The 23,884-nt window shown below is 54.4% G+C and overlaps 3 protein-coding genes across 7 annotated transcripts; all 3 read left to right on the top strand.

Moving 5' to 3' along the window:
- The first annotated feature begins 198 nt into the window (after positions 1 to 198).
- On the top strand, positions 199 to 1,985 carry LOC102102509 (protein CD300H-like). The gene is made up of 4 exons (XM_014255736.2): positions 199 to 388; positions 769 to 1,104; positions 1,312 to 1,399; positions 1,610 to 1,985. The coding sequence occupies exons 1-4, from the start codon at positions 250 to 252 to the stop codon at positions 1,983 to 1,985; spliced, it is 939 nt and encodes a 312-aa protein (XP_014111211.1). The 5' UTR covers positions 199 to 249.
- A 1,868-nt stretch (positions 1,986 to 3,853) lies between these two features.
- LOC102102324 (CMRF35-like molecule 5) lies at positions 3,854 to 8,451 on the top strand. Of its 4 annotated transcripts, XM_014255797.2 has the most exons (7): positions 3,854 to 3,950; positions 4,049 to 4,393; positions 5,118 to 5,253; positions 6,189 to 6,292; positions 6,834 to 6,907; positions 7,482 to 7,616; positions 7,893 to 8,451. In XM_014255797.2, exons 1-7 carry the CDS (start codon positions 3,911 to 3,913, stop codon positions 8,025 to 8,027), a joined length of 969 nt encoding a protein of 322 aa, XP_014111272.2. In that variant the 5' UTR covers positions 3,854 to 3,910; the 3' UTR covers positions 8,028 to 8,451. The 4 variants fall into 4 exon arrangements, with proteins under 4 accessions (XP_014111272.2, XP_014111275.2, XP_014111273.2 ...); XM_014255800.2 differs by lacking the exon at positions 5,118 to 5,253 and having other exon boundaries at positions 6,251 to 6,292; XM_014255798.2 differs by lacking the exon at positions 7,482 to 7,616.
- Positions 8,237 to 23,723, top strand: XYLT2 (xylosyltransferase 2). Of its 2 annotated transcripts, none has more exons than XM_088065427.1 (11): positions 8,237 to 8,332; positions 16,133 to 16,604; positions 17,051 to 17,226; positions 17,537 to 17,739; positions 18,143 to 18,223; positions 18,372 to 18,588; positions 18,987 to 19,163; positions 19,994 to 20,256; positions 20,363 to 20,558; positions 20,924 to 21,257; positions 21,618 to 23,723. In XM_088065427.1, exons 2-11 carry the CDS (start codon positions 16,265 to 16,267, stop codon positions 21,938 to 21,940), a joined length of 2,310 nt encoding a protein of 769 aa, XP_087921553.1. In that variant the 5' UTR covers positions 8,237 to 8,332; positions 16,133 to 16,264; the 3' UTR covers positions 21,941 to 23,723. The 2 variants fall into 2 exon arrangements, with proteins under 2 accessions (XP_087921553.1, XP_005526790.2); XM_005526733.3 differs by lacking the exon at positions 8,237 to 8,332 and adding an exon at positions 11,167 to 11,322.
- The last annotated feature ends 161 nt before the right edge of the window (positions 23,724 to 23,884 follow it).

Genomic DNA, 23,884 nt, shown 5'->3' with positions numbered 1-23,884 from the left:
CCTTGCTGGGATGGGCATAATGGTGGAGGAACCTGCTGTATTTTGGCATTTTCCTGGGAACCCAGTGACTATTTCAGAGAAAAAGCAGAGTCTCTGTCATGGAACACCCCAGGATGAGTCATGAGCCCTGGGTGAAGGGGAGGAAGCAACTGTCTTAAAAAGAAAACATCCAGTGTCTGTGGGTAAGCACTGCCCAAAGAAGTGGCAGGAGAAGACAGCCTGGAATCTTGGAATGCTCTTTGGACATCCATGTGCAGGTGGGCCTGGCTTCATCCTGAAGAATTTTTTGTGAAAAACCACAGGGAAAATTCCACCTCAGGAGCAAGAAGCTGGAAAATGAGGATTTTCTTGGTTTGGACCCTTTTCCTCATGAGAGCCACGAGCACAGGTCAGGCAAATCTCTATCAGGTGTTCTGGCAGAGCTGTGGAGAGGCTGGGGCCAAGGCAGACCATGAAGCTCACTGTGGTCATGGCAAAAGACCAGCTGATCCCAAACTTTTCCTCTGGCAGTTACAGGGTGTGATCTCTGAGATGCCATGTGAATCCTGGGAATAAGGCTTTTCACTCTCTTACTAACATATGCCCTTGATGGGGTCTCTTTTTTTAATGACTGGGGACATCTCACCTCACTACTGCTCACTGGCATGGTGGGTGCACAGGCACAGCCTCCCTCGGGCTGAACCCCCAAGATACCTGGGCTCAGATCCTTCATGGTTCCCTGAGGCAATGCCAGGATGGGTTTACAGTACCTCTCTGTGTCCCCTGCAGGTGGCCAGGCAGTGACAGGCCCCAGGCAGGTGACAGTTGAGCAGGGCAGCTCGCTGGCAGTGTCCTGTAGCTACAAGCCACGCTACAAGCTCAACTCCAAGTATTGGTGCCGCAAAAACTCCCTCTGGGTTTGCTTCACCTACCTCATCCAAACTGACGGCTCAGAGGTAACAGTGACACAGGACAGGCTGTCCATCAGAGACAACCACACAGCAAATTCATTCAGAGTGACACTGAGCAGTGTCACACTGGAGGATGCAGGCCAGTACTCCTGTGGGGTGAAGAGGAGACTGGGGATCAACCGCTGGCACAGCACCAAGGTGATGGTCTCTGCAGGTAAAACAGGGCTGGAAGCAAAGCTGGCAATGAACTTCCCCCTTTTTCCACTTCCTCCTCTGCAGTGTTCAGGGTATTGCCCGGACACCTCCATATTCACACTCTGCACCTTCACTGCTGAAGTCTCAGGGCAGAGACTCCTGTGTGGGGTGCAGGACAGAGGGTGTGGGGGTCTCCACTTTGCTCTGACTCTCTTTTCTCTGACAGCTGTTTCAAACACAACAGAGGACAGCAATGTGAGCCTGTTGACCACCAACCCTCTGTGCCCCAGAGGCTATGGGGAGCCTCCAGTGCTGTGAGTCAGGGTTTGGGATCCGGGCAAGTCCCCAGCAGCATCCCCTGGCCAGAACCTTCTTTTCCCATGCATGTATCTCCCAGCTTGGAGTCCCCAAGGATCATCCTGGGGGCAAGCAGGGCAGCTGGCAGACATTCAAGTGCCCCAGTTCCCATCCTCATTCCCCAGACCCTACTAAAGCTCTAGCATAACCTCCTTTTTCCTACACAGGTCCCAGCTCAGTGTCATCCACTTACTGCTTCTTCTCAGCATCAAGGTGCCCATAGCATTGGCTGTGATTTGTGGAGTGGCCTGGGTGAGGAGCTGGCACAGGAGACATGACCAGGAAAACCTGCAGGTCTTGGAGGTGTCCAGCAGCACCAGGGCACGGGACTGCCCACGCATCCCAACCATTTCTGAGCCCCAGGGATGCCCTCCTGTCCCCATGGTCCCCACCCTGCTGGGGCCATACCACCCCTCACGGCCACCCTGTGCCAGAAGGTGTTTGGCTCCAGGTACTTTTGCACCTGGAAAGCCTGAGCCTCTCCTGGCAGCCCCTGCCCTGGAAAGGGAAGGGTTTGGGGTGCAGAGACTCTGTGTCTGTTGAGCTGCAGCTGCCAACTCAAGACAATTTTGCAATAAAGGCTGGGTATCCTGCAGGACCTTGTCTGTTTGTCTGTCTATCTGTCTGTCTGTCTGCTCCTTCCTTCAGCTGCCAGCACTGGCCTGGATGCCCATGGCAGCTGATGCTGATCCACAGCATTGTGGCTGGGTGGGGACATGGGGTCACAGGGGCAGTGCAGGCTCCACCATGGCCCAGCTGAGCTTCCTCATGGGGAGAGGAGCCCTCAGCCCTACCACCTCTGCCTGAGCCACCAAATGTCCATCTGCAGCTAAGCAATAGCCAGGAAAGACTGGGTTCCACAACTCTGCCCCCCACTAAGCAATGGCAGGGATTGGGGACACAGGGGGAGGCGTGGAGAGACCTGATCAGAGCATGGGGTTCCTGAGCCACAGGGAGGCTGTGCTGGCAAGTGGATGCTCCTATCCAGCTGCACTGGGATAAGGGGCTGGGGTTACCCATTTCATTCCCCTGGGAAGGACAGGGTGGCCATGCAGGGCTCTGCCCAGCCTGGGGGATTGTCTGGGATTCAGGTGATCCCTCTGCTGTGCTACCTCTCCCACTGGGTGCCCTGCCTGTCCAGAGGGGCTGGGCAGTGTGGCAGTGAGAGGCAGGCTGTGTCTCGACGTGGAAGCCGTGTTGGAGGAAGAAAGGGGAGACCCTGGGGAAGGGCAAAGGGAACTGTGCACAGCAAGTAATCTCAGTGACCAGGAGAAGCTGAAACTCTAGGAAACAGGAAACGCCATGATCTTGCTGAATCTCCAGCAGTAACAGAGATGGTACCAGAAGTAAAAGAGTAAGTGGAGCCCCAGAGACACAATGAAGAGGAGTAGCAGGGCTGCCCCGACATGTACATGTGGCTCCTGCTGGTGCTGGCCTCATAGGCTGCCAGGTAGGGCTGAGTGGAGTGCCAGGACTGGAGCCCCACACTGGACCAGAAGAAGCAGGAGGTGTCGGTGCAGTGGCAGAGCTCCCATGTGTCTCCATAGGCTCCGGGGCAGTGACAGGGCCTGCCATGGTGTGGGGATTGCTGGGGGTTCCCTGTCCGTCACCTGCACGTCCCAGCCCGGCAGGGAGACATTGCCGATATTCTGGTGCAAACCGAGAACACACACTGGTGTTACCTGTGCTGCTCACATCGTCAGCACCTCGAAATTGCAGACCGAGGTGCGGCAGGGCCGGTTCTCCATTCTGAACAAGTATTGCAGTTCATTCAGAGTGACTGTGGAGCATCTGGTCAAGAAGGATGCGGGCACATTATGTTACAAAAGGGATTTTCCCCGCTACATGAGAGTGCTGATGTGGAGGTGACCATAACCCCAGGTGGATCCTTGAACGTTTTCCCCATAGCAACAGTGACTCCCACATTTTGGGGCCGGGGCCAGACTGCGGGATGAAGTTTCACCTGTGGGTGACGGGATCACGGTGCCCGTCTGGCACCCGCTACATCCATCATTCCTCCGCATCTGCAACCCCGACGCCCTCCAGGCGCTCCTCAGGAGACCGGCAGCACTTTGCGCTTCTTCCCAGCGCTGGCCGGGCTGCAGCTGTTGTCCCTGAGCGCTGCCGTGCTCTGGGTCAGCCTGCGGGGCCGTTAATCCCCGCCGGGACCCCCCGGCCCCGGCCGGCCTTGCTCGATCCCGGACTGGCCCGGTCCCGGCGGCCCGGGCAGGGAGAGGGCAGCACCGGGGCCCCACCGGGCTTTTCCTGCTTCCCCCGCCGGCTCCAACAAACGCTCCCGGGCCCCCCTCCCTTCCCTTCGGCGTCCCCCGCTGGGCAGAGCCCCGGGGATTCCCGCGCTCCGCCCCTGAGGGGTGGCCGTGCCGCGGGGTGGGCCCGGGGTGGGCCCGGGGCGGGCCGGGCTCGGCCGAGGGGAGCCGGGAGCTGAGCCCCGCTGTCCCGGAGCGGCTATGCAGCTCCTGTCTCTGCTCGCCTGGGCCCTGCTGCCAGGTAAGTCCTCACCGGAGCCCCCGGTGTCGGGGAGGCGCCGTCGGGCGGGAGGTGCCGGTGCGGCGGCAGCGCTCCCGCGGCTCCGTGTGTTTCCACAGGCTGCGGGGCAGTGACGGGACCCGACATCGTGTGGGGATTCTTGGGGGGTCCCCTGTCGGTCACCTGCACGTACCAGCCGGGCTGGGAGGAGTCGCCGAAATTCTGGTGCAGAACAACAGCACGTATCAGTTTTTTCTGTACTGGCCGTATGCTCATCACCCCGGAGTCGGAGCCCGAGGTGCTGCGGGGCCGGTTCTCCATCCGGGACAACCGCACACGCCGGGAATTCACGGTGACTGTGGATGCTCTGGCCGAGGAGGACGCGGGCACATTCCTCTGTGGGGTGCGAACGGGAATATTCCGGTTTGTTAAGAGTGCTGCTGTGAAGGTGATCGTGGTCCCAGGTCAGTACTTGTGGGTTGCAGGTCCCTCAGGTCCATATGGATGTGTCCTGCTCCAGCTGCTTGGAGCAGGGGCTGCAATGGGGGCAGCCTGGAGCTGATGGGTGCCCGTGCAGGTGGGACAGCCCCAGGTGTAGTGGTAGGTGCTACTATCACTCATTCCTTATTCTCACTTCTCCCCAGAGCCCCTTCTTGGCACCCCAGGATCAGCCATCTCCATTACTGAGGTGCACTGGGCTCTCTGTGTCAAACTTTCTTTCTCATTAGCTCTTGCTGTTTTTTTCTGTGCCCTCCTTGCCTTACTGTATAACAGCAGGGAGTTCCTCATTGCACTGTGCTGCCTCATTTCCCACTTGGGACAGTCAGCACCTCTGGGCTTAGGAAACATCCCTCTCCATTGCCTCACCAGGGAGCAGCTCACATAGCAGGACAGTATATATGTGATGTTGTTGTGTTAATACTAAACTGAGCGTGGGGTTCCCAGACCTCCTTTCTGCAGGGTGAATTTGTTTTGTGCATGTTTTGGGAGGCACTGAGACTGTGAAAAGCCTTGTGGGCAGGGGAAGGGTCTTACAGCCCTCTGACCTTGAGATACGTCCTCTAAATATGCCAGAGGGGACCCATCTTCTCCTGCTGTGACAGCACATAAGTCACTTCTGACTTGCTGCAAAACCCACAGCATTTTTCCCCACAGAGATCAACCAAGCCTCTCCTCTTTTTGTTACAGCTTCTTCCACCCTCCCATCATCGACCTACACCACCACCACCTTCTCTGATCTCATACTCTCTGTAACAGGCTGCACACAGACAGTTTCCCAGAGGGAAATTGTGCAATCAACATCAAATCCCTCCACCCCTCAACTGTGAGTAGCAGCTCCTGCCTACAGCAGCCACTTTCTTCCATGAGGTCTCTAGTGCAGCTGGAGCCCTGCAACCATCGGGCTCTTCAGACGCCCCTTAAGGATCCAGGCCTCCTGGTTTTGCTTTTAGAGACCACTCTATATGGAACAATTCTTCCCTTTAAGGGTGGTGAGGTCCTGGCACAGGGTGCCCAGAGATATTGTGGATGCCCCATCCCTGGAAGTGTTCAAGGCCAGGCTGGAGGGGGCTCAGAGCAACCTGGCCTAGTGGAAGGTGTCCCTTCCCATGTCAGAGGGTTGGAACTGGGTGATCTTTAAGGTCCCTTCTGACCCAAGTAATTCTCTAATTCTGTGACAGTAATTCCAGTGGCCTCTAGTCACGTGGGAGAAGTGGTTTCTGCCTGCAGCACCAGCCCCATTTCCTTCCCCAAAACTCAGTAAGACTGTTTGTGGGAAGCCAAGTGCTGCGCAGTGTTCTGTTCTTTGTTGTCACGCAAAGAACAGACAAGTAAAACAAAAAGCACAAAACCAGAGTGTTATATCTTCCCCCCTTCTCTCCTGCCTGTGGATGTGATGCCAGCAGAAGACAAAGCTGAGACTCCCCATCGGCAGAATCAAGGCTGTGCTGGCTCACCAATTTTTCCTTCTTGCCCATTATAAACAAGGTTAACAAAGAGTGGAGTTGAACCAGAGCAAGTGCAGGAACCCATCCTTAAATCACTGAAGACACAGAAGCTCTCAGACCCAAGTGTCATTTTGCTTCTGCAGGTTTTGGTTTGCTCTGCTCCATGCCCAGCTGGCAGCCTGACCATCCCATGCCTGCTGTGATTGTCAAGCCCTGCCTCACACAGCTACTTCCTGTGTCACCCACAGCTGCTCCCTGCTCCATGCTGGCTCATCCTGAGAAGTGTGCCAACATAAACTCTTTTTTCTTGCAGCTCTAACGTGGTTGAGCACATCCTTACTCCAGCCATCATTGTGGTTCTTTTTTTGCTTGCAGTGGCTGCTGGTGTTCTGCTAATACTCTCCAGGAAGAAGAAAGGTGAGTGAAATTGTCAGTGCCACACACATCTTGTTTCTGTAACAGAGCCTGCTCTGCTTTCCTTATTTTTCTTCTGTTTCTTTTTCCTCCCCCATTCCCTTCCTGATCCATCCAATTCCTCAGTCTGTCATTGAGACATCAAGAAGGTCTCCTTCCCTCAAGGGAACAGTGGGACCATCCCATGGGTGTTACCCTTTGGGTGCTGTCCCCTGGGTGCAGGGAATGACAGCCCTTGGAGAGGATGCTGCTGGGCACAGAATCTGCTTCAGTTTGGGCACCATCAGCTTCTCCAGATGGGCTCACTTGCATGGGCCAGGCTTACACCAGGCTTGATGCAAAGTTCTAAGGCCAGTGTGAAGGATGGGGAGGGATAGGAGGGGACATTGCCAGCTGGCAGGTGAGGTCTGGCTTTATTTGAAGAAGCACTCCAGTTTAGATGGATCATGGAGTGTCAGGTTCCTGTCCTGCTTTATGGCAAGATTTGCAGTGGCAGTGCAGTTCCTCAATATGTTTCTTTTCCTTTGTTTTCACTCATGTCCAGCCACATCCATGCTTCATCCAACCCTTTCTGGAGCAGCCATAGAGATGGACAGGACTCACAGAATGTCACCTACAGTAAGGAAAACCTCATGAGTTCTTGGGATTCTGTGCCCCAAGTTCACATGGAGAGGGGAAACATTGCATCCTGAGCTGCCAGAGCTGCTACTATTGGACAGATTAATGGCACTTTAGGCTGGAAGGGATCCTTTGGGCTCTGTTCACCAACAGAAAGACACAACCAGGGACTTTGTGTGACTACTGCAGAGTATTCCTGGGAAAGGAATTTAGGATTGAGCTGAGAGGTTTCCTCTCCAAGCCACTCCAAGCACAGGAGCTGCTTCTCTGGGTGAAACAGCCTTGGGAACCTGCAGCAAAACACATTTGAAGTGGCTGCAGGGTAGCTGCTGCTTGCTTACTGCTTGGAAAGTATTTTCTGATATTTTTTGCCAGCTCTTGAGGAGGGGCTAGTGTCACTAGAATTCCCCTGGGGAACGTTGAGCCAGCCCTTGCTTTAATTTTTATTTCCACCCAGTGTCCCTGCAGCCATCTCAGCACCCGTCAGGACGGGCAGCAGGTTGGGAGATATTCCCACCCCTGTGGATACAGGCAGGGAGTGGCAGCAGGGTAAGAGCTCATCCTTCTCCATCAGGGAGCAGAAGCCTTGAACTGTGCGGACATTGACCACAACACGGGCGTGGCTGAGAGCCAGTACAGCAATGCTGAGGCTTTCTGCCGCTTGGAAACGCCCCCGATGGAGTACATAGAGGTCAGGCACAGTGCTCAGGTAGGAAAACGCCAAGCACTGCTAAGCTGGAGGTGGTGGGACGAAAGCTGGAGTGGGTGGGTGACAGAAAGGGCAGCAGGATGGGCTGGGTGGGGATGGAGAGGGCTGTAAAGGGAAGTGCCAAGCTGGGGTGCAAATCACCCTGGCTACTGTGGGTTCCCTCTCTGGGAACTTCTGCTCCTGGGTGCTTAAAACGTCACAGAGGTTCCAGCAGACAGTGTTTGCCTGGAGCAGTCGTGCCAAGGGGTTTTTTTGTTTATCTCCCTCCTCTCCCAGCCTTTGGAAGTGGAAAGAGAGGCGTTATATGCCAGAGTGCAGAAGCCTGTGGTGCAGAAGGAGCAGACCTACACCAACATGCCATCAGCTCCACGGCCCAGTGAAGAGCTCTACAGCACAGTGTATGGGAGATGAGCAAGCACCTGGCCCCATGGGCTGCTCCTGCTGCTGGAAGCTGTCTCTGCACAGGGCACATGGGGTTTATGTTCTGCTTGGGCAGGAGCTAGCTCGACATAAGACCTGTTGCTTTCCAAGGATTGGATGTTTCTTTGAAGCAACTTCAGAGAGGATGAGGTTGTGTGGAGGCACAGAGAGGGCTGAAGATAAAATCATCCCTTTGCAAATGCAATTTGGAGTCCTAATCCGTACAGCAGTGGTGCTGGGAATAAAGTTCTCCCCCTTGAAGTGGGGTAGTCCAGGCCAGAGACCCAGCAGGCAGGGTGAGCCATCACTTTGCTCATCTCTGTTTTGCTGATAACTTTTTTTCTGACACCCACTAAATACTTTCTGTGTGAAGTGTTGCTGCTTTATCAGTGACTCTGAGAACCTGATAGCTTTGGCCGTGGTGTGTGACTGTGTTTGTGCAGCAGTTCCCACCTGCTGAAGAGTTTATTGTCGAGTATCACCCCGAAAGCAGGTCCAGCCCTTGCTGATGCCCAGCTGGGCTCCAGCAGTGTGAGAACTCAGATCTTTAAGGACAAGGACTCTTGGAGCTCCAGCACAAACCCACAACCCCACCACCAGCTGCTGCAGCATCACTCCCCTCTGTTATGTTCCATGCAGTGTCTCCCCTGGCGTGCTGGTGCCCTCCCCCATGAGTGTTCACTCTTCTCCAGATCAGTGCCAGGCAATTCATCCATCCACTCCCATGAGAAACAGGCCATAGGGATGGGTGTCCATTTGTGATGGGCTGGGAGCAGAAAACCTGAGCTCTTATACATGGTACCATGCAAGTGGTTTTGCACAAAGAGGTGAATTTTCCCTTGCCATGAGAATTTGGGCACTGTAGCTTTTTGCAGACAGGCTGGTTTCAGGGCAGGGATGGTGATTTACACCACAACCAGGAGGAGGCTGGGGTGGGGGCTTCTCACTCTCTACCAGTACCTGAAAGGAGGTTGTAGTCAGGTGTGGGTCAGTCTCTTCATCCAGGTAACAAGTAACAGGACAAGGGGAAACAGGGTGCCACAAAGGGAAACAACTCTGCAAGTTGTGCCAGTGGAGGTCTAGTTTGGATATTAGTGAAAATTTCTTCACCAAAAGGGCTGTGAAGCCCTGGAAAAAGCTTGTGAGGGAAATGGTAGAGTCACAATCCCTGGAGAGATCTAAAAGACATGTAAATGTGGCACTTGGGAACATGGTTTACTGGTAGCCTTGGTGGTGCTAGGTTAATGGATGGTCTTGATGTTCTTAGGGGTCTTTAGCAACCTAAAGGATTCTAGGTAGGGATCCTTTTCCTGCTGGTGTGGAGACGCTGAGGCAGTCTTGCAGCTCTCAGCTCTTGAGGCGTGGACCAAATTGCTCCTATCAAAGGGGAAACCATCCCACAGCTTAGCAGGCTGCTCAGAGCCCTTCTGCAGCCTGGGGATAAGTTCCCCCTTATCAAACCTCTTCCTCTTAAAACCCTCAAGGGCATTGAGGCTGCAGTGTTCCCTTGGCTTTATCAGCAGAATCTGCCCACAAAACTCACAGGAGGTCCTGGAACTCCCAGGAACTGCTATCGCCACCCAGCCACTGCTTCCTATTTCCTCTGCTGGAATACTTTCCCCCACAAGTAGGTTTCACAGGGGTAAAATTGAGAGAGCTGGGGGTGTTCAGCCTGGAGAAGGCTCCAAGGAGACCTCAGAGCTCCTTCCAGTGCCTAAAGGGGCTCCAAGAAAGCTGGATGGGGACTTAGAACAAGGGCCCAGAGTACCAGGACAAGGGGAATGGCTTCACAGTGCCAGAGGACAGGGTTAGATGCAATATTGAGAAGGAATTGTTTCCTGGGATGGTGAGGAGGCCCTGGCAGAGGGTCCAAGGTTGGACAGAGCTTGGAGGAGCCTGGGATAGTGGAAGGTGGGTTGACACCAGTGGCACAGGCATACAAAGCAGTGCACGGGTGGCCACACACAACCATATGTGCACCCCTGCACACTCACATCCCTCATAGTCCCACTCACATTCACCCACATCTCTCTCTCACACACACACACACACACACACACACACAGAGACATATATATTCACTCTTACACTCATTCACACTCACACAATTCACACTCACACATTCACTTACATGCTCACACTCAAATTCATTCACACACTCTCACACATTTCCCTCACATTCACACATTCATTCACTCTCACACATTCACTGACACACCCAAAAATTCACTCTCACTCACATTCACCCATTACTAACACACTCACGTTCACATTCATTCACACTCATTCACTCACATTCATTCACTCACACATTTAGATGCTCGCACTCGCATTCATTCACTCGTGCATTTACATGCTCACACATTCATTCACTCCCATATTTACATGCTCACACTCACATGAATACACTGACGTTCATCCACTCACATTTACATGCTCACACACTCATTCACTCTCATATTTATTTACACACTCACATTCACATTAATACACATTAATACACTCACACTCATTATACACTCAATTCACTCATATTTATTTTCACTTTAATACACTCACATTCATTCACTGATATTTATTTACACATTAATACACTCACATTGATATTTATTTACACGTTAATACACTCACATTGATATTTACACGTTAATACACTCACATTGACATTTATTTACACATTAATACACTCACATTGACATTTATTTACACTTTAATACACTCACATTGATATTTATTTACATGTTAATGCACTCACATTGATATTTATGTACACATTAATACACTCACATTGATATTTATTTACACGTTAATACACTCACATTGATATTTATGTACACATTAATACACTCACATTGATATTTATGTACACATTAATACACTCACATTGACATTTATGTACACTTTAATACACTCACATTGATATTTATTTACACATTAATACACTCACATTGACATTTATGTACACTTTAATACACTCACATTGATATTTATTTACACATTAATACATTCATTCACTATGCACGGCCGTTCTCTCACAGGCCCCGCCCCTCCTCATGGCCCCGCCCCTGGCCCCGCCCCTCCCAGCGCGGTCCGGCCCCGCGCATGCGCGGCGGTGGCGGCGGCGCGGCGGGCCATGGTGGCCGGCGGGGCGATGGTGGCCGGCGGGCGGGCGCGGAAGCTGGTGCGGCGCTACCGGCTGGCGGCCGCAACGGCACTCGCCATCCTCCTGCTCCAGGGACTCGTGCTCTGGAGCTCCGCCGGCCTCGACGAGGAGGGCCCGGCCGAGGTGTGCCGCGGGAGGGAGGGGGGGCGGCCGGGGCCTGCTGGCGGTGAGGGGAGTGGGGGACCGTGCTGACGGATAAAGGGGCTGGGGAGGGGAGCTGTGAGGGGGCTGAGGACGACGCGGGAGACGGGGGGTTCGAGGTGGGCTGAGGGCCTGGGGGGTCATGGGAAGGCGGTAGGTGCTGGTACGGGGCTTTCGTGGGGGAGCCCTTGGAAGGGACCGTGCCCTGGGGGTCGCGAGTGTCCCTTTCTTAGGAGCTGGAGCGGGAACAAAGGGCATGGGCTCTGTGAGGTTTGCGAGGCCCAGCCCCATGATGGGGTTCCTGGGCTGGATGTCCCGCAGCCTCAGGCTGCTGGGGGTGTTGGCGGTGGGGTGGGCAGCGGGATGTTGCCTGGGGGGCTTCTGGCTGCAGCAGTGCAGGGTCACAGCGCCTGAGAAGGGGAGCTTGTGACCCAGGGGGGCTGTTTTGGGTTTGGCATAGAGTGGCGAGTTTGATGGGGATCTTGCATTTGTGGTTTGGGGGATCTTGTGGGAAACTGGGGTCAGGGACACCCAACCAAAAAAACATGGAATTCAAAGAGCTGGGAGGTTTGTGTCAGCTCCTGTGTAGCTGTTCTGGTGAGAGGTATCTCTGGGAAGTGTGAGAGTACAAGGACCTTTTGGAGTCACTGATGTCTTTATGCCAGAACACCCTGCTTACGCCAAACACATCACTTCTTTCTTGTGAGTGTGGGGAAACTGAGGCATGGTCTGTTGAAGGAGTTTGCCCAAGGTCAGACGCAGAACAAGTATCCTAGGCGGATAAAGCACATTGTTGCCACCTTTAAACAAAGCTCCTACCCCTGAGTTGTTAATTAGGATTATTTGTTGGGAACTCCCCAGATTGTGTCCACAGACTGCTATGTCTTTGTGGACCAATAGCTGAAGCTTCCTACTGCCTCCCTGGTGTGGAGGGTGATCCCATGGTCAGCAAATCTAGAAAGCTTTTCTTGAGGGCAAAGATGTGAGAAGGGGAACAGGGCAGCCCCTTGCAGTGGGGAAGGTCTCTAAAGTGACACCACTCATTCAGCAGGTGAATGTCCAGCCTTAGGCCTCCTCCTGGGCTACAGGGAATGGCCATGAACACCCTCATGTGCCATCATATGCCCATCAGCAACACAGAACCAGGGAATGAATGTGGCAAGGAGAGGATCATGATCTGGATGCACTGGAAGCATGAGAGCAGACTGATCTGACACCAAGGAGTGCCCAGCTGATCCTTTCCCTGTTCTGTGACCTTGATCAAATTACTTCACCCATCCTGGCTTCTCCTTCCCTCTGCACCATCCTGCACTGCTTGCCTGCTGTTCTCTGCTCCTGCCCTTCACAGCCTCCTGGGTTGGCTCATTCTGCCTTGGTCCTTGCCTGGTTTCCTCATGTCTCATTCCAAAGTGAGCTGAGCTGGGCAGCTGAAGAGGTTTGGCCATAGGTCCTGTTTCCTGGAGGGGAGTTGGTTCACCACCAGAAGTCCTTGGAATTGACATGCCTCTTTGGAGAAGACAAGAACCATCCTTAACTTCACAGACAGCCTGAACCCATTAGCAAGCTGGGAAAAGTCCAGTTAACCTTTATTTCTTATAAAATGCAAAGCTCTTGGTTTCTGTGCTGTCCTGCAGCTTCTGATTTTGGCCAGACCTAAAGGAGACACCATTTCCCTAAGGGCATTTCTGGTAAAGCTGGGGAACAGTCCCAGGAGAGTCTGACCTTGCAGGCCTGAAAGGATTCATGGAAGTTTGGGATTTCTTAATGGCCAGAGTAAATGGCTCCTTCCCACTAATGGACACAGCTCATCCCCACCATGGATGGGCTGTGACTGGCTGTGGAGAAAGAAAGAGACGCTGGAGTCCTGGAAGCGCTGTGGAGCTGGCTGTGCCTCTTGAATCCATCAGTTCTCTTCCCAAGCCCTATTTTGGGGTCCTGTGGGCTTCCATTGTTCACCAAGCAGATGTTTTATGGGGTGCAGACCAGGAGTATCTGGATCTGTCTCCATCTGCATAAGTCAACACTCTGTTTCCTGTGGAAAGCAAATTAATCTTGTCCCACCAGGATCAAACAACACTATCCTTATCCTGACTGATGGATGGGAGAGGAAATTCCCATTCCTGCTGTGGTCAGCATACGTGTCTCCCCACACAAGTGGGAGCCTGAGAGACCAGAGCGATCCTGCCTCTGTCACTGTGTCACCCACAGCTCCTGAGTGAGCACATGAGCTTCCTGAAGCTCTTAGTCCATGGTGGAGCTGGCATCGGTAAAACTCAAACCACAAAGGTCTCTTGTGGGTGGAGAAGAGGATCTGTCACTGCAGTATTTTAGTCACTTGGTCTCCTGTCTTTGTCTGTCTCGGAGGCCTGTGTGTTGGTGTCCTCTGTGTGCTGTGGCCACAATAGAAGCTTCCTATGAAGTGTCTTTTCTTCCAGAGAAGAGATTCCTTGATAGTTACTTTTCCTGCCAAATAACTTGTTTTTAGGGGACTTAATCCAGCCATTTTAACTTGGGATTCCTCTGATGACTCTGAAACATTCTGGTGCTGGTTTTGCCTGATGAGTGCTGGTATGTGGCAGAAACCAGACACCCAGAGAGGAAATCCTGCAGAAAACAAGGTGCTGTTAGCTCTACTCCTCCCAATGGCACAGTGCTGGGGATGGGGTGCAGGTAGATACATGACCCACAGCTCTGTGTCTCTCTGGAGTGACAGTGTTGTGTTGGGGGAGGCATAATAGGACAAGTCTTTCCAGTAGTAAGCAACAGGACAAGAGGAAATGGCCTCAAGTTGTACCAGGGGAGGTTTAGGTTGGATATTAGCAAAAATTTGTTCACCAAAAGGGCTGTGAAGCCCTTTAATAGGCTGGATGAGGAAGTGGTGGAGTCGCAGTCTATGGAGATATCTAAAAGATGTGTAGATGTGGCACTTGGGGACATGGTTTAGCGGTGGCCTTGACAGGGCATCCAACAGTTGGATGATCTTAGCGAGTCTTTCTAACCTAAATGATTCTGTGATTCTAGAGTGAGTTCTGGCTGGTGCCTGGAGTCAGCTGTGTGTGTGACAAGGAGGGAGTGGGGATGGGGGGAGCCTTACTGATTGTTCCACACAGGTTTTAAATACAGCAGAACAACGTGGCCGGATCCATTCCCTGCCAGGCTGGGGTGGAAGGATCACTCTGCTGTGGTGCAGTAATTAGAAACCCTTGAGTTCCTTGGCTGACAGCTCCAGAAGGGCTGGCAGTGCTTCTAACAACTTCCCTGCTGGGAAAGGCAGCTAGGCATAGTTCCTGAGCTGGGAACTCTAACCACAGGTGGGCATCGAATAGGGGGTGTCCCCAGAGTCTGGTGTGTTGGGGAGTGCAGGATGTGAGTGGGATCAGTGAATCTCTTCCTGTAGGAACATGGAAGAGACTCTTTCCTCACTTGTGGCCTTCCGGCTGCCCTCTCCTGTGATGCCTTGTGGGGAAAACAGGTTTATAGCTCTGGAACAGATGGTCCTGTGTAGTGACTAATGAAGGGTTCACTGCCTGTCTCGGGCTGCCAGTGATGCCTGTCTGGGTGGAAGCCGGCTTGGCTGATCCCTGCTGAACCAACCTCTTGGGATTTAAGCAGTGGTTTGGCCATGGCTGTGCCAGCACAACATGGGTAATCTGGGAACTCTGAAATGTGCAGATCATGCCAAATGCTTTCCAGACTTTTCACTCTGTGCTTTCTTCTGGCTGTGACCTTCCCAGCAGCTATACCCTCAGGGGAGTCTTGTGCCAGGAGCTAGTTCAGTCCTGCTGCCCTTGTCAGCATCCTTGTCCATCCTTGTCAGATGCCACTGCTCAGGAATACACCTGGATGTTCCTTACAGTTCCCCATGATGCCTGACACAGCTGCTTTGGGGTTTGGGGGTGCTGTGAGACAGCCTTGGGAGGCCAGGCTGGAGCAGGCAGCTGCCTGCCTGTCATCCAGGAGTGCCTGCAGTGGGCTGGGGCACGTGGCCCCGACATCATGGGTGCCACTCATTGGGAAAAGTCTTTCCCATGAGTGTGGCATCCAAACTTCCCAGCTCCCTGCTCTCCCCAAGGCTGACTGTCTGCTGGTCAGCCAGCCTGGCAGAAGTAACGAAGTATAATTAACTGCTCCCTTTACACATCTTCTAGGGTCCATGGGAGGGTTTGTGACTGGATTTCTAGGGAAGGTGGTAATGGCAATGCTTGCCCCAGCCTAGCACAGGGAGCCAGGGTCCAGGGAGGGGAGTGTGGGCAGGGCCTTAGTCTATTCCTGTCCAGTGCTTTCAGCCCAGAGAGCACAGCTGTGGCTGCCTGGGACTTTGGCTGTGCTGGGCTTGGGCTCACAGCATGGTTATGGCAGGGAGGAGCTGGTCCAGTAGCCTCCCAGTGAAATAACTGTCACCAGCCAGTACAGCCCAGTGCTCAACTCCAGCATCAGGAATGTCCCTGCATTGTCAGGACCTCAGAGGGTGGCTGGTGCAGACACAACCTACTGTATCCATTTAGTCTACAGTGAGGCAAACCACAGAGAGTGAGACCGTCTGGGTGTCCCCATGTTGGGGGCATAGGCAGGAGGCTGCTGTTGTGTCTTAGCCTGGGGTTTTAGGTGGTGAAGGGGCTGTGTAATGTCCTGTGCTGCACAGCAGTTGCTCCTGGAGCACCTGTCATGTGGCAGCATTGAGCTCTGTGGGGAATGGGAGCAGGGATGCTCTGAGGAGCATGCTGACAGAGCTAGGGGGAAGCAGGCTAATGCTGTCTGTCCTCTCCTCTGCATCCACATGGACCTGCTACAGGAGCGGCAGAAAAAAGCTGGGTTTCCTGAGAGCAGCGACGGCTCCAAGGACTCGGACAGCTCTGCTGGGCGCCGGAGCAGTGCCAGCCGGAAGCATGGCCGATGGCGGGGCCGGCCGGACAGCCCCGGGGCCATGGTGTCCAAGGTGGTGAGAGCCGTCACGGCCAGGCACAAACCAGGATGGAGGCTGCCGGCCATGCTGGACTCCACCAGCCGCAGGAACCTGACGGAGCTGCGCAGAGAGGCCCAGCTGGCCATCTTCCAGCAGGGTGACACGGGCAGTGTGGAGGGGGCTCCCCAGCCCACCGAGAACAGTTTCACCCCCAAGTGCGAAATCACGGGCAAAGACGCCCTGTCGGCGTTGGCCCGGGCCAGCAGCAAACAGTGCCAACAGGAGATCGCCAACGTGGTGTGTCTGCACCGAGCTGGCAGCCTCATGCCCCAGTCTGTGCCTCGCCACTGCCAGCTCTCAGGTAAGTCCTGCTGGAGTGCTCCTGGTCGCCCTGGGCATTGGGAATATCCCACCTTCCTTATATCACCAAACTGTCCCACCTGGCAAACAGCAGCCTCAATCTGTCACTGAGATTCCCAGATTAGCACTGCCTCTCTAATCCAATCAAAGCTGTGCCAGCCTTCTTAAGTTAGGCTATTCATCCCAGCCTACAATTCTGCAGGGGTCAGAGCCAGGCCCAGCTGCATTTTCTGTTTTAAGGCACCAGAGGAGGACACCCCCTTTCCCAACAACCCCCATCAGTGTAACACAAGGGGCTGCGTGTGCCACCATGCCCTGGCACTGCAGCCAGTTTGGGGGTTTGCCCAAGGCTGAGTGCTTCCTTGCTGTTCCCTGCCTTGCTCAGGAGCTCCAGGTAGTAGATACCAAGGCTGGGGGTGGTTGACAGCCCTCTCCCTCCCTATGCAGGCAAGGTCAGCCCTGTGATCCAGTGGGATGAAAGCCGGCTGCAGCAGGGGCCCCCCAGCAAACCTGTGCGCATTGCCTACATGCTGGTGGTGCATGGCAGGGCCATCCGCCAGCTGAAGCGGCTCATCAAGGCCGTGTACCACCAGCAACACTTCTTCTACATCCACGTTGACAAGGTGTGTGGCAGGGGTGAGGGAGTGGGTGCTAACCACTCCATTGGTCCCTGGGAGAGGGAGCAGAGCTGAGGCACGGGTGGTGGTGAGTGAGGAAAGTGGCTGGATAGGGTTAATCCTTGCTGCTGTGGAGCTGTGACCCTCCGCCGCTACTTAGGCAGCCCCACGGAAGCAGGATCTATCCCCCCTGCCTTGTTTGCTGCTTCCCTCCTTGTGGAGGCTGCTGCAGGAGCTGAATCCAGGCTGGTGGCAAGGAAAGCAGGGCCCTGGGAGGATGAGCTCCTTGCTGAGGGTGAGCCATGTTCCCTGGTAGCGCTCCAACTACCTCCATCACGAGGCCATGGAGCTGGCCCGGCACTACCCCAACATCCGTGTGACACCCTGGCGCATGGTGACCATCTGGGGAGGTGCCAGCCTGCTGAAGATGTACCTGCGTAGCATGAAGGACCTGCTGGAACTGTCTGAGTGGCCCTGGGACTTCTTCATCAACTTGAGTGCCACTGACTACCCTACGAGGTGAGGGCTTTGCTGGGGCAGGGGAGGAGGCTGGAGGTGTTGGGGCTGTATGATGCTGCAGCAGCCGCAGGAGGGGCAGGGAAGATCGGGGAGCTGAGGAAGATGGGGTTGGAGATTGCACCCATGTACTGGTGATGATGCTTTGGGGCCAGATTGGACCCATGTATGCAGAGGAGCCCAGCCAGTACCTCAGAAGCTGTTTTTAATGTGGGGTGGGTATTTCAGGAGAATATGCATGTGGGGCACCAGACAGCTGAGAGCCTGTGGCTGTGTCTGCCCAGTGATGGGACAAGGGTTTGAGTCAGCAACTTTGGGCTCCTTGTGTCTAATGGCTCTTGCAGAATGAATGTTTACTGGGCTGCTTCACCCCAGGAGCATTAATGATTCCTGATTTGTACCTCAGGACCAATGATGAACTGGTGATGTTCCTGTCCAAATACCGAGATAAGAACTTCCTGAAGTCTCATGGCCGAGACAATGCCAGGTAATCTCAGCTAGAGGCAGAGCTGAACTGGAGGAACAGAAAACGGGATTTCAGAAAAGAACTGAAACAGCTGTGGCAGGGAGGGGGTGTTCTGCATCTGCACTTAGCAATGTGGTTGACACTCCTAACTCCTCATCCCCATGCCCAGGTTTATCAAGAAGCAGGGCCTGGACCGCTTATTCCATGAGTGTGACTCCCACATGTGGCGACTGGGCGAACGCCACATCCCTGAGGGCATCATCGTGGATGGGGGCTCCGACTGGTTCTCGCTGACACGCAGCTTTGTGGAATATGTGGTCTATGCTGATGACCAGCTGGTGTCCCAGCTGCGCCAGTTCTACACTTACACACTCCTGCCAGCTGAGGTGGGTGCTGGCTGTGGGCCACCAGACAGATTTTCTTCCCACTGGGCTTAACATCTCTGCCCCACTTCATCTCTGCTCTGGGTAGTTGCAAAGGGTGTTGCTGGTTCTGCTCAGTTTTGTGCCTTCCCTTTTCCAAACTTAGGTATGAAAGGGGGAAGAGAGGAACAGACAGGTCAGGGGTCATGTTTATGTACAGCCCAGCTTTAGGTCCAGTCACCCTCTGGGCCAGATAAAGACTGGTGCGAGCCTGGTCCCTTAAGTGTTGCCCTGTGCTGGGAACAGGGATTAGTTTCTGTTCAGTAGCAGTTGAGGTCTGTCCTCCTCTATGAGTGAGGATCTCCATTAACCACCTGTCCTCCATCCCACTGGGTGTCCTGTCTGTTTTCTGCCCTGCACAGTCCTTCTTCCACACGGTCCTGGAGAACAGCCACGCCTGCGAGACACTGGTCGATAACAACCTCCGAGTGACCAACTGGAACCGGAAGCTGGGCTGTAAGTGCCAATATAAACACATAGTCGACTGGTGCGGGTGCTCCCCAAATGACTTCAAACCCCAGGACTTCCTTCGGCTACAGGTGAAAAAGATCCTCCTTTCTCTTCCTGCTCTTTCCCTTCCTCCCTGTCCTCTCCTCTCTGAGCTGTCCTGCAGGCACCCCAGGCTGCAGTGCCAGCTACTGTGCGTGCCCTCACAGGAGACTGGAGCATGGTCAGGTCCCCCAGTGGGGCTCAGTGTAGATGTGTCTGTAAACAGGCAGTGGGATTATCCTGACTATCCTGCCCTGCAGCGAGGCTTCTGCTTGCAGCACTGCTCCTGTTCTTAGACTTTCTCTCCTGCTTTCCTGCTCTTTCCCTGCAAATGTATCATTTGGGGCAGATATCTTTTTAGTAAAACCCCTTCAGAGTGCTGTTTCTTTGGCAGGTCAAAATGCCTCGTGGTGGAAGGTCTCCCATGCTCTCAGTGCATGAAGACATGGACTGAACACAGGAGATTTGGGGAAGATAGATCCAGCCCTGAAAAGAGCAGTTGTGGCAGGATTTTCCAGCAGTCCAGGCTTGTTGAGGCCAAGACCCTGTTCCTGCAGGCTGTGCCACATGGCCAGAGCTAATGCAGGGCTCAGTAGTGGCTCTGGTGGATGGGGCCCATCAGAGTAGAGATTGCAGCAAAGGAGCTGGCTGACACCTGTCTGCTTCTGGGCATGGAAAGGGGGAGATGGGGACCCACCTGCATTACCAGTAACTGTTGGTGTGCTCCCACTGGTCCTGTAATAGAGGATCCCATATTCAGGCTGGCTGTGCTGTGCTGCTCCTTAGCCTGTGCCTTCAAAGTGGGTAGGATGGAACCTGCTAGAGTGGGAGGGCAGAGTGGGTGGAGCCAACATTGTTAGAAATGCCTGTGCTCTTCCAGCAACTCTCCAGACCCACGTTCTTTGCCCGCAAGTTTGAGTCAACGGTGAATCAGGAGGTGCTGGAGATCCTGGACACGCACCTCTATGGCAGCTACCCTGCCAACACCCCAGCCCTCAAGGCCTACTGGGAAAACGTCTACGACCGTGTCGACGGACTCAACGGTCTCAGCGATGTCACCCTCACCTTCTATACGGCGTTCTCCAGGCTGGGGCTCCACAAAGCCTCATCCACGCCCGCAGCCAAGGCTGACAAGCTCTGCAGGTGGGGTATTTTCTGTGGTCTCAGACCAGGCTCCAACTGGAGGCCTTTATCTTGTGCTGGAAGGATGCTTATGCTCACACGTGCAACCTCTCGTCTGTCTCTCCAGATTTGAGCCTCGAGGCTTCCCCTCCAGTGTGCACTTATATTTCTATGACGACCGTTTCCAGGGTTACCTGGTGATGCAGGAAGTGCAGAATTTGGCAACTGGGCAGGCAGAATACTTGGAGGTGTGGATGATGCCCCAAGGAGCTCTGAAGCTGTCAGGTCATGGAGGGCAGGCAAACCGCTTGCAAAACCTTGAGGTAAATGGAGTGCTTTCCTCCCTGGTGCTGCTGTTCCTCTTCTGCCCCACCTGCTTGCCATGGGGACAGAGGGACACAGAGCTGCCATTGTGCCTGAGAACAAACCTTTATCTGGAAGTTTGGTTTATTTGTGAGGAGCTGATCATTAGAGAACAGGCCTTCAGGGGATATTTCAGAGGCAGTTGAGATCCAGCACCTGTAGCTGCAGGAGGCCTTGCACAGCTGACTTAGTGCTGGCATGTGATCCATGGAGGGTGGGGTGTCCATTGCTTTGGACTCCAAGGTTTGTGTTTTCTGTTTTGGGGAGGTGAAATGCAGAACCTCAGCTGATAGTGTCTCACTGCTTGTGCTTCCTGTCCCTCCAGGTGGGCACGGAGTGGGACCCCAAGGAAAGACTCTTCCGCAATTTTGGAGGCTTGATGGGGCCTTTTGACGAGCCGGTGGCCATGCAGAAGTGGTCACGGGGCCCCAACCTGACGGCCACGGTGGTGTGGATTGACCCCACCTATGTCATTGCCGCCTCCTACGACATCACGGTGGATGCAGAGGCAGAGTTCACCCAGTACAAGCCCCCCCTCAACCACCCCCTGCGCCCCGGCATCTGGACCATCCGCCTCCTCCAGTTCTGGGAGCCTTTGGCAGAGAACCAGTTCCTGGTGGTGCCTCAGACCTTCAATCGCAAGCAACCTCTCAGGAAAGGTGAGGATGCTCTGGAGTTTGGGGCTGGATGAGAGGGTGTCCCAGTGGGCAGTCCAATGTGCTTCCCTCTGTGTTGGCCCCTGGGCTGCAGCTGATTACCGGGCTGGAGCCAGTTTTCCACTGATGTCCCCTTACCCATGTGAATCCTTGGACTGGGCTGTCCTCTTGGCAGCTGTGGAGAACCCATTGGCATGTCAGATCCTTCCTGCAGCAGTGTCCTTTTCCTTGTGCTGGAGGGGAGCTGGGGTTGCAAAGGGATGGGGTGCTGTGCCCCAGCTGGAGTTGGGGGTAGGACCTGCAGGGTGCTAGAATGTTGCTGTGCTGCTCATCCCCTCTCTTTTCTCTCCCTGTCCTTCCCAGATGATAGCAACTGGCTGCATGGTGGGCCCCCCCGCAATGAGTACATGGACCAGAACTTCCAGGGCCTGGGTGGGATCCTCAACCTGCCACGCTCCGAGGCAGCAGAGGAGGATGCGGTGCGGAAGGCGCGGCTGACGGGCAAGGAGCTGGAGGACTGGGCAGACGCTGCCATCAGCACCTTCTGGTCCACAGCGAATGTCTGTGTCAGCAGCCCCTCTGCCTGCACTTCCCTGGAGACCTGCAGCAAAACCTCCTGGAGCTCCCTCTCCCCAGACCCCAAATCAGAACTGGGGCCCGTCAAACCTGATGGGCGGCTGAGGTAGCAGGAACAGCTGGAGGGCACCCTTGGGAGCAAGGAGCATCCTCCATTTCTGATTTGGGGGGTGTCCCTGGACCACATCACCCTGTGCCATTTGCACTGTAGTCACTCAAGGAAGAGAAAATGGGAACCTCCAGGCAGAGGAAAGCCTTCTCCTGTGGGGTATTTTGGGCAGAAGGAGAGGCATGAGGTGGGTCTTGCCCATCTCCACAGGAATGAGCCCTTGCTGGCCAGGGAAAGTGTGCTGGAGTGCCCATCCCTGTGGGGGCATGGCAGGCACCTGGGAAGAGCTGTGTGTTTATTACTCCAGGCCTTGGAGCCTCAGGAAGGGGTGATGTGGGAGGAAGGGATGGCTGGAGGGTGGGCAGGCTCTGGACCAGCTCGGTATCCTGCCCAGCCCCGGGTGAGAACTTGGCAGGATGGGCCCTTGTTGCTGGCTGCTGCCGTGGTGGGCTGGTGAGGGACTGGGGATAGGCAGAAGCAGAGTGGGTCAAAACCTGCCATGTGCACAGAGCTGCTGCTGGCCCAGGGTTTGCATCTCATCCCTTCCACCCCAGCCCTTTAGTTTGTATTTTTATAAATATATATATAGAAATATATATGATGCAAAGTGCAATAGAGACGAGACCCCGCATTGGCCGGGAAGTCCTTGTGTCTCCATCTCCCTTCAGACTGTAACATACCTTGTTCCCTTGGGTATCCTGGTGCTACAGGACAGGGTGCTGGGTCGTTTACATACTTTTTTATTATTATTGTTTTACCATTTGCCCATTTCCTGCTGAGGGCTGCTGGGGACCTGTAGCCTGATGGCCTTGGGGCAGGGTCGCCCCCAGGCTGCAGGGCAGCTGCCCAACTATGCCAAATGCCTGGAGCTCTGGTGTGTTGTGCAACAGCAGAGAGCGCTCAGTGTGTGGTTCAGGTCTGACAAGCTGCGCCGTAGACCCCGCCACTTCTGTGTCCACTTCAGCAAAAGGACGCCCTGATCTCCTGCCAAAATATCATCCACAGGGCCAATGTCTTGCTGCGGATGAGCTGTGCCTGGAGGGCTGCCCTATGCCACAGCTCCTTGACCCGACTTTTTATTTTCTCCCACATCGGTAGAAGCTCTTGGGACCTGCTGTGCTTCCCTGGCCAAAAGATAAAGCGGTGAGACGAGGTCTGGCCAGCTCCATCCTCCCTCCCTCCAGTGCTACCCACTGCTCCAGAGGGAAGAGGCGCCACCTCCGCTTGGGAAGGGTTGCAGTGGAGCATCCCCCTTCCCTGCAGTCCCCCCAGGATGTCCTTGGGATCTGCCTCCAACGTTCTTCTGTCCAAGACTGATGCTGCCTGGAGAAGTCTGGGTTTGGTTTCACCCTGGGAAGACTCTTCACAGCTGAGGACAATCTGGAGCCCATTTGGCCCAACCCTCTGCTCAAAGCAGGGTCTCAGGAGCTGGTGGAGTTTTGCTGTCTCCATGGATCTGTGCCATCCTAACTTTTCTCCCATGTCCCTGCTCTCTCCACCTGGCAGGTCTGACACTCCCAGTCTCCAAATTTAAGGATGCGGGTATTGCAAAATGTGTACTGTAAGATGGAGGGGACTGAGACCTCACTCTGTGAGGGCAGGTACATGCTGGCACTCAACCTTCCTGTCCTGCACCCACTCCTGTCTGGGGTGCTTTGGGGCTGTGGAAGAATATGGGGGAAGAGGGGCCACACAGGGGAGGACGCCAAAACTCTGTGTGAGAACCATTATGTAAAGTTGTCTTAAATATGCAACATCATCACAAATACATCTATATCTCTACAGTTCAGTGTGTTGGGTGTTTGTGGTGTTGAACGGGTCGGGGAAGCTTGGCCATACCTGGTGAAGGTGTGAATCCCTCCTGGGCACCGGGACAGGGGCTGTGAGGGTGTTGAGGCAGGGTCATCTTCCTCAGATGGGTGATGTGTAACCCAAAATCAAGCTC

The sequence above is a fragment of the Pseudopodoces humilis genome, chromosome 21 (assembly GCF_049639895.1).
Source record: "Pseudopodoces humilis isolate 2021_Gansu_Grassland_sample_001 chromosome 21, ASM4963989v1, whole genome shotgun sequence".
NCBI lineage: Eukaryota > Metazoa > Chordata > Aves > Passeriformes > Paridae > Pseudopodoces > Pseudopodoces humilis.
Note: the sequence above shows the minus strand (reverse complement) of the source record. Positions and strands in the feature narration are given on the sequence as shown.